The sequence below is a fragment of the Ailuropoda melanoleuca genome, unplaced genomic scaffold, assembly GCF_002007445.2.
Source record: "Ailuropoda melanoleuca isolate Jingjing unplaced genomic scaffold, ASM200744v2 unplaced-scaffold58254, whole genome shotgun sequence".
Classification (NCBI taxonomy): Eukaryota; Metazoa; Chordata; class Mammalia; order Carnivora; family Ursidae; genus Ailuropoda; species Ailuropoda melanoleuca.
This window is the reverse complement of record NW_023231897.1, coordinates 1-8,857: the sequence shown is the minus strand read 5'-3', so window position 1 is coordinate 8,857 and position 8,857 is coordinate 1. Positions and strand designations below refer to the sequence as shown.

The following is an 8,857-nucleotide window of genomic DNA, read 5'->3' as shown; positions in this document are numbered from 1 at the left end:
CCGCATTGCTTTGTGAGGCATCGGCCAGCGGTGTGCGTGCCTCTCTCAGTAGGACCGGAGTCCTCAGTCCCCTTCTCGGAGCCCCGCTGTTCTGAGTGAAGCTGTAAATGTGTTTTCACCTCGATGATACGATGATACGTAAAAGGAACCGTCCAGCCGTCGTAACAAAAATAAGCTTCCCTCTGGCCTCAGACAGACTAGTTTCTCCAGCATCTTGGACTTCTTGCGGGGCATTGTGTGGGGCTGTGGCCCCGGGCTGGAGGGTCCTGGGGCAGACCTGCAGGGCCCCGGAGAATGGGCTTCTCCTTTCCAAGGGGCCACAGTCGGTCTGAGCTCCAGGGCTCAGTGCCGCTTTACGGGCTGCCCCATGTTCTGCTGCCCGGACGGACCCTCATCTATGGAACCGGGTGCCTCCTGGTGGGTATTTCGGTGGGTCTGAGCTCTCTCCTTCCTGAGCAAGGCTGCATGAGTGGCCTTCTGGCTGCATCTGTGCCCATTCCTTAATTATTAACTTCAGGACAGGATCCTGCAGGTGACATTCTGGGTCAAAGGCTTCATCTCCCTCGTTTTCCTGATCAACTCTCTGCAGAGCCCCACCCAACCGCCTCCCAGGGGCCCCTAACTAGTCCTGGGGGTGTTTAGCTGGCTGCTTCCCTCCCGCCCGTCGCCCCCACCCCATTCTTCCTTCAGTTCCAGATGTGTCTGCTCTGGCCTGCCTCTGAGCATTGGAGGTTTTGTGAATGCTGTTCCCTCTACCAGGACTTCCAAGCACCCCCCACCCCCACGAGACAGAGGCCCTCCCGGTCTGACAGGTCACTGGGCCCCCTGGATGCTGGGAGTCCCTGCAGACCCCACCCCCNGGGAGGGGGAGGGGAGGAGGTAACCACAAAATCAGAGTAAGAGTATCAGCGGGGCAGGCTGGCGGGGCATGGGGGGCGGCATCAGAGGGTGGCCGAAGGCTGGGGTCCACAGCTTGTGGCTCTGAGGGGTTGCTCACCCCCTCTGAGACCCAGGCTGGCCGTCCGTAAGGCAGGGAGCTAGAGGCCCCTCAGAGCTCCCGTGAGAGCCCCTTCGCCGACCTGTTCCCAGGTTTGGCGCTGCGCTGCGTCCGCATTGGCAGGCTGTGGTTCCAGTCCCCTGCTGCCGCTGTGTGCACCGCCCCATCCTTCAGACTGTGCTGGCCAGGCCCCTGCTGGCCCTCAGAGACCCCACCCCCGGGGAAGCCGGCACCCGGCTGTGAGGACACTCAAGCAGCCCCGGGGGGGTGGGGGGGTGGTCAGAGCAGCCGGGAGCCTGGCATCCGGGCGGCAGCCAGCACCAGCCGCCAGCACGTGTCCCCCAGCGCCAGAGGACCTCAGGCCTGGCTGACATTTTGATACAAGGTCAGAGTGACCCTGAGTCAAAACCGCATCCCCAAGCTGCTCGTAAATTCTGGACCGGAGAACCATTCAGGGTCATGAGCTGCTCGATCTTGGGGTCACGCAGCCGTGGATCCAGAATACGGGGCACTTTTGGAATCGGAGGCCTGGAAGCCATCTTCCATGGGGAGAATATCCTGAGAAAAAGAAGAATAAGTGACAAGGAGTCCAAAAGGCATTTTATTGTATTTAATTTAGTTTATTTTTAGAGAGGGAGGGGAGAGGGGCAGGGGGGCAGAGAGAGAAGCAGACTTTGCGCTGAGCGCTGACCCTGTCACAGGGCTCGATCTCATGACCTGAGATCATGACCTGAGCTGAAAATCAAGAGTTGGACGCTTGGGGGCGCGGTCCGTGGAACGTCGGCCTTCGGCTCGGGTCAGGATCCTGGGGGCCTGGGCTTGAGCCCCGCATTGGGCTCCCCGGAGCCTGGCTCTCCTTCCCCCTCTGCCTGCTGCTCCCCCTGCTTGTGCTCCCCCCCACCCCCGGGCTCGCTCTCTGGCAAATAAAATCTTGAGACAGATGCTTAACTGACTGAGCCACCCAGTCACCCCTGAAAGGGCATTTTAGAGAGAACTCCTGAGCACCTGGAGAACCAGATCAGTGCACAGTCCCTGACAGGAGCTGGAGGCCTCCCAGGGTCAGCTCCACCAGCTGCCATGCCCTCGCCCCTGCGCCCCTGCTGCCCGCCCCATGCCAGACACACACAGGACTTTACGTGCTTGAGAGCCTCCCACTCTCTCTTTTCTGGCCTAAAGTCCTCTTCTCCCACTTCTTGCCCTAGTCTTCTGTCAGGCCATGGGTGAGACCTCACCTCTTATAGGTAGCCAGCCTGGATTGCAGCCCCCCCACCCCCTCGTAGAGCCAGCTGCTGGCCGGGCCCCCGTGCCCGCACCCACACAGGGTCGGCTTCCCTCTTAGGCCCATGAACGGTGAGCATCCGGTTTGCTTCATGCTCCAGATTCTGGAACCAGCACAGAGAGCACCCCGAGTGCGTTTTCTGGGGCCTCCGTAACAAATGACCAGGAAGGGTTACTTAAAACAGCAGGAACTGCATTCTCAATGTTCTGAGGCCGGAAGTCCAAAATCCAGGTGTGGGCAGGGCTGTGTTCCCTGGGAGGTTCTCCGGAGGGTGCTTCCTGCCTCTTTGGGCTCCTGCTGTCTCTAGGCCCTCCTGGGCTGTGGTCTCTCCCTGTGTCTGTCTGTCTTTTCTTTTGCATCTCCTAGAGGGACACTGGTCATTGGACTTGGGGCCCGCCCCAAAAATCCAGAACGACCTACTCATTTCAAGAGCCTTCGTTCAACACATCTGCAAAGACCTTTTTTCCAAATAAGGTCCCCTTCCCAGGCATCAGGGTAAGGATGTGGACACTGTCCAGCCCACTCCAGGTGGCCAGTGCACTAGACACCCACGAGCCCCTCCCACTGCCAAACAACTGAACTCGGGGGTCTGGAGCCCAGGGGACTCCCGAGACTTTCTCCACCGATGAGAAAGCAAACTGACGTCTGTTGGAGGTGTCTGACAGGCAGACAGTAGGCCCCCAAGGGCAGGGAGCCCAGCTCCGTGGGGCTCCCCAGCTCCCCACCACGTGGCCACAATGTCTCCCAGCACCCCTGATTTCGATCAACAGGCTTTCCACAGATTAAGGTCAAGAGAACGTGAATTCAAAATCAAAGGCGCGGGGCGCCTGGGTGGCACAGCGGTTAAGCGTCTGCCTTCGGCTCAGGGCGTGATCCCGGTGTTCTGGGATCGAGCCCCCACGTCGGGCTCCTCCACTGGGAGCCTGCTTCTTCCTCTCCCACTCCCCCTGCTTGTGTTCCCTCTCTCACTGGCTGTCTCTCTCTCTGTCAAATAAATAAAATCTTTAAAAAAAAATCAAAGGCGCACAAGCCTGTGTGCAGTGACCCACCACGAGCGAGAAAAGACAGAAAACCAACCTCAGACGTAGACCCCAACCTCGTCCTCAGGACTTGGTGGACGCAGGACAGTCCAGGGGAAGCACCTCGAAGAAAGGAGGGATCAGAGGTGGGAGAGCAGCACCGAGGAGCTCGGAGGACCCACCCTCTCCCGGCCGGCTGTACCTGCAGTGTCGGCAGCAGCGCTCGCGGGGTTGGGGGGCCTCGCCAGGCGCAGGGGTGTTAGTGACGTGAGTGTGGGGGGGTGGCCGGTGCGGGCTCGCGCACACAGGTACGTGTTCAGCGGACCGACGCCCCGGCTTGGGGAAGCCTCAGCCCCTGGGAAGGATCCGAAGTCGGATGTTGATTATTTGTTCATTCAGTATTCACTGAGAGCTCCACCGTCACTCAGGACCTGGGAATGGAAAGTAAGCAAAAACCTCCCGCCTAAAAGCCCAAGCCTCACAATGTAGCAGACAGACTCCTGTCGGTCCAGCTGTGCTGCGGAGCAACGAGACTGCGGAGTCCTGGGGAGGGTCCCATCCTGGCAGGAGCAGTACTCTGGGCCTCACCGATGGCTGGGGTCTTCGGGGCAAGGAAGGCCCCACGGGCAGGGGCGGCTCGGGGCAGGTAGCAAGGTGCCTTGGTGGCGTGCAGAGCCCAGACTGCAGAGGGAGGCCTAGAGGTCCAGGTCCCATCCTCTAGGAGAGGAAGCAGGGGTGAGGGGATGTCCATGGAGGAGGTGGCTGGGGAGGAGGGCAGGAGGGGAGCGCCCATCAGGGAGGTGGCCAGCCCGGCTCCTCCCAGCCCTGCCAGGGCTCCCGGGACATGGGGAATACGTGGCTGCTGCCGGCTGGCTGTCCATGCCCCTCAGGACGGAGGGCTCCAGGCCCCCGAGTCCCAGTGCCCGTCGCCCCACTGGCCGCAGGTGCACTGAGCACAGGATAAGCCTCACCCCTTGCTCCAAAGCCCTAGCAGGATCTCAGCGATTCCTCGTTGGTCGTGGAACTCAGTGCGCTTAGTCACCAAGAAGCCATTGGCAAATGCCCGGATGCAAGTACAAATCCCACCTCCCCCTGCACGTACTGAGACGCACACAACCACAGATTACCTGCCTGGGGGCTAAGGCAGGGGGACAAGCGTGCAGAAAAGAGGCTCACCTGAGCTGGGAAGCCCAGGAAGGCCTCCTGGAGGAGGGCACTCCGCAGCTGAGTCCTAGACAAGATCTAAGGGAACCGAGGAGGGGAGGCATCAGTCAGGAGCGGGGTCAGCAAAGAGACCTGGCCAGGACCCCTTGTCGTGTCTGTCTCTCTGTCTCTGTCTGTCTCTTTTCCCCAGAGCTCCACCCCCCACCCACCCTGGGCCCTGTCCTCTTGCCTCCCAACCAGCTCCCATCCCCAGGGCTGCTCCTGGGTGCCTCGTGGGGAACAGCAACGCTTGGCCGCTGTGTGGGGCTGTCCTCTGTTCAATGTTAACATTCAAGAAAGATAAAATCACGGCTCCTGCCGCCGTGAAATGAACATGTGAGTCAGTATCAGATGAGGACAAGGGTTGATGTTACAACCTGCTCAGGGCACACACTTGGTGCTCGCATCTCTTGAAAAGGACAGTGTATCCCTCCGCCTGTTTCACTTAAATTCCCTGTCCCCGCGTCCCATGACAACACCTGCAAGATCCGAGGACTTCCAAAACCATGTCCCAAGCCAAACAGGCTGGGTTGGGGTGGGGGCGGGAAGGAGGTGCCCCCTGCTACTGGGGGGTAAAACTCTCTGCCTTTTTAATTATTACTTGTATTGTGGCAAGATACACATAAGCTAGAACTTGCCATCTTAGCTGTTTTTGAGCGCACAGCTCAGGGGCGTCAGACACACTCACGCTGCCGTGCACCGTCCCCTCCGTCTGTCCCCAGGACGCTCCACCTTCCCAGACTACTGAACACGGACCCCTCCCTCCCCCGTCCTGCTCCCTGCCTCCGGCTCCTCTGGGGCCTCCTGGGAGTGGACCCTGCGGGAGGGCCCCTCTGCGGGGCGGACCTTTCTCGGCCTCCCCCTCCGGGCTGCGGTAGCTGACGCTGCCGTGAACAGGGATGAGCGTGCAGGCTCGAGTTCCCTCCGGCCGGGCGCCGAGGTTTTGCCAGGCCTCTTGATGCGTTGGCTGGCTGGCCACGCCAGGTTCCCCAGGGCCAGCCTGGTCTTCTGCCCGCTCACGGCGACCCCACCTTCTGCGGTGCGAGAACGGGAGGAGGGCATATGCTGTCATGAGCGCTGGGCTTCAGGTGCCGCTGAGGAATCCCTGAAGTCCTACCTCTGAAGCCAAGGATGCATGAGACCCACCCATAGTGCCACCACCTGCAGCCCGGCCAGGACACCGGCCCCTGCCACCGCCTGCCTGTGGCAGGTGCGCGGAGAGCTCATGCTGTTTAGATGGCAGGCCGTGACCCCCAGCAAAGCGCCTGGAGTCCCCTCCTGGGTGCGGGACCTGAGGAGGATTTCCAGGGCGGGGGCAGGCGGAGGTGAGCACCTCCCGCAGCTCCCTGCGGGGGAGGGGCACGGTCAAGAGATCCCGGAGCTCCTCCCCCCATCGCCTCCCGGCCGCCTGGGCTCCTCCCACCCTGCGGCGGTCTGTCCACTAGAGGGCAGTGCTGCCTGGCGTTTGGCAGAGGCCAGGGTGGCTGGGGTGGGACGGCGGGGACAAGTTCGCAGAGAACCCGGGGGTGGGCACAGGGCGTTTGGCTCTAGGCTGGGGAAGGGGTCACCAGATGCAACACAGGACGCCCGGTTAGATTTGACTTTCAGATAGACAACAAGCACATTTTTTAGTACAGATACGTCCCAACTATCACATGGGACAACTTACGCTAAAAAAGGATTCCTCCTTTATCTGAAATTCAAGTCTTACGGCGTCCGGTGTCCTGTATTTTCATGTGCTACATCTGGTGACCCCAGCTGGGGACAGCGCGGACAGCTGCAGGGAAGGGGCAGGAGGCAGCATGGGGCCGCAGCTCCGGGCGAGCTCACGAGCTCAGTGACTGGTGTCGGACGATGACACAGGTGGATGTTGGCTGTGGGGCTGGCAGACATCCAGGCAGAGGCAGGGTGGGGCGGCTCCGGCTGAACTGGGGAACCTTGCTTCTGACCTCTCACACAGAGGCAGTAGGTCCCAGGCTCCTAGACCCAGGGCTCATTGGTCCAGGCCTCTGGGTGGGACCTCTATGGTGACCGCCAAGGGCCAGAGAGCCAGGTCAGTTTGCTCTGGAAGGGACGGTGAGAGCTGTACCTACTGTTGTTGACGCTCCCTAGACTTGGGCAGTGCACAACCCGCATAACTGTGCCCAGCGTTCCTGAGCAGTGTCTCTGCTTCACTCTTCACCCAGATTCCTCATCTGCATCTGCCAGGCTTCTGTCCCCACCATGTCCCCTGTGCTCCGGCAGGAGTTTCCTTGGTCATGCATTCACCTGGACTTTGCCTGGGTTCGTGAATAACGTCAGGGCTCTGACTTACCTTCCACCCCTGGGGCCGGCTACTGCCTGCGCTATTGGTTCCAAACCCCACCCTCTCATTCGAGCAAGTGTGCATGTGCGTGTGCACAGATGGGCAGAGACAGAGCTCAGACACCCTGGGTGGGGTCCCCCCGGAGAAAGTGGAGGGGAAGGGACAGACAGAGGTAACTGAGGCCTGCGTGCGGCTTAGCTGGGCCCATTCTTGTGTCTGGGTATCTGGAGGGCCACCGCTGCCCTGGCCGCTCTGCGTGCACAGATGCACGTGACCGCTCCTGCCAGTGGCCCTGACCTCCAGACCTCCTTGTCCCACTCAGCAGCCCAGGCGGCTGACCCCCATGGGGAACTCTGTGAGCTGGGGCCCCACCCAGCATACACCCTCTTCTTCCGGACTGATGAGGGAGGGTTCCTTCATTCCTTCACCCTGTCTTCCATTCATTTGTTCACCAAGGACTTGTGGGGGCCTGTCGTGGGTCCGACGCCCCAAGGCCCTGGGGATGGAGCGGGGAGCTGTGGAGACGGGCTGAGGCTCTGAGGGCCTGGCTCAGAGGTTGGGGCACCCGGGAAGCCCGGGTCCCCCCAGGAACGGGGCTCTGGGACTCACAGACAGCAGCAAAGGGACCCACGTGAGGTGGGACTCTTAGTCCCAGGGTGCTTGCCTAGTCCCCTGACTCCCTCATTGCTCCCACTTGACCAGCTCAGACAGGGGCCCACAGAGGGGAAGAGCCACCCACCAGTGACTGTGGGCAGAACTCAGACCCAGACGTCCGCAGAGCTGGGCTCCCTCCCGCCCACTCCCTGCCTCATCTTGCTGACGGACAACCCTGAGAAAAGTGAAGACTTGCTCTCTAAATGTGTAGTCTGAGCCTCCAGATTGGGTTTGCCGAGGTGCCCCCGAAGGCCTTGGCCAAGGACGTCACGGGCCAGGTTCATGGGCCAGACATCAGCCGGCCACAGTCGGGAGGACGGGAGCACACCCTGTGAGCTCTCTGGGGCTGTAGGAATTCAGCATAGTCCTGGGAAGGGTGAAGGCAGCCTGGCAGGCAGGCTACAGCCCTCCTCGCTCCAGCCTCCTCCCAACCTGCCTCCCTACTACCCACCCCCAGTGCCAGAGGCAGGACGCTGGCCTTCGTGATGGAGGGGCCCCCCGGCCCCTGGCCCCTTCTCTAGTGCGTGTTGCCTCCTCTCTCCCCTGCCGTGAGAGGCAGGACAGAAGGGGCCGGGGTGCCCCCAGGGCCCCTTGACCCAGAGAGGCAGCCCCTGAGCCAGCAGCCAAAGCCAGGGGTGGACGGGTCAAGGCCGAGGGCAGCCTGCTTGGCCCCCAGCCCCACCTAGTCAGTGCATTGGCCTGGGGAGTGCTGGGGCAGCTGATCCAGTCCTGACGCCAGCTGGGCCAGGGTGAGGCGATCAGAGGGCAGCCTGCCTGAGGAGCGGCTGGCAGGCCTGGCATTTCACACCCGGCCCGCCCGGTTTACCCTCATAGGCCCCTAGAGGCCCATCCCTGTCCACTCGGCACAGCTAAGGCAGCTGGGGCTCTGGGAGGAAGGGCTGCTCCCTGCTCACCCAGGGGTCTCCCTCCCACTCCATCTTGCCAGCCGCAGTCCCGGGGGTGTCCTCTCTGGGGCCCTGTGTTCCTGTCTGTCCAGCGGGGGCTGGGCCAGGCCACCTCCGAGGGCCCATCTGAGACGTGGGGTTCTGGTTGCTGTTAGAGCCTCAAGCAAGCCTGCTGATCCGTGTCAAGGTGAGAGGGGCTGCGTGGGGGGCCTCCACGTGGGGGGCCCAGCTCTTCCGTGTAGCTGACAGGGCCTCAGCCCCAGCACCAGGACCTCCAGCTCTGCTTCCTCTTGGTCCCCTCTTCTGCCCAGGGGTCCCACCTCTCCATCTTGCCATCCGTGTCTGTCCCTGGGTCGCAGCCCAAAACCCGTCTAGGGAGAAGGGTCACATGGGCTGCTGCCCCGCCCCTGCCACACCCTCCCCTCCCACACCCTCCCCCCAGCCTGGGACCTAGGAGCTCCAAACACCACATCCAGAGGATGACTTCCCATTGGG

The 8,857-nt window shown here is 61.8% G+C and overlaps 1 protein-coding gene across 1 annotated transcript; it reads right to left on the bottom strand.

The window, feature by feature from the left end:
- Positions 1 to 1,279: 1,279 nt before the first annotated feature.
- LOC117799829 (formin-like protein 6) lies at positions 1,280 to 5,453 on the bottom strand. Its single transcript, XM_034652332.1, has 6 exons — positions 5,345 to 5,453; positions 4,472 to 4,537; positions 3,778 to 4,012; positions 3,498 to 3,650; positions 3,354 to 3,418; positions 1,280 to 1,555 (listed from the first exon to the last, which is right to left on the bottom strand). Exons 3-6 carry the CDS (start codon positions 4,007 to 4,009, stop codon positions 1,478 to 1,480), a joined length of 528 nt encoding a protein of 175 aa, XP_034508223.1. The 5' UTR covers positions 4,010 to 4,012; positions 4,472 to 4,537; positions 5,345 to 5,453; the 3' UTR covers positions 1,280 to 1,477.
- Positions 5,454 to 8,857: the final 3,404 nt, after the last annotated feature.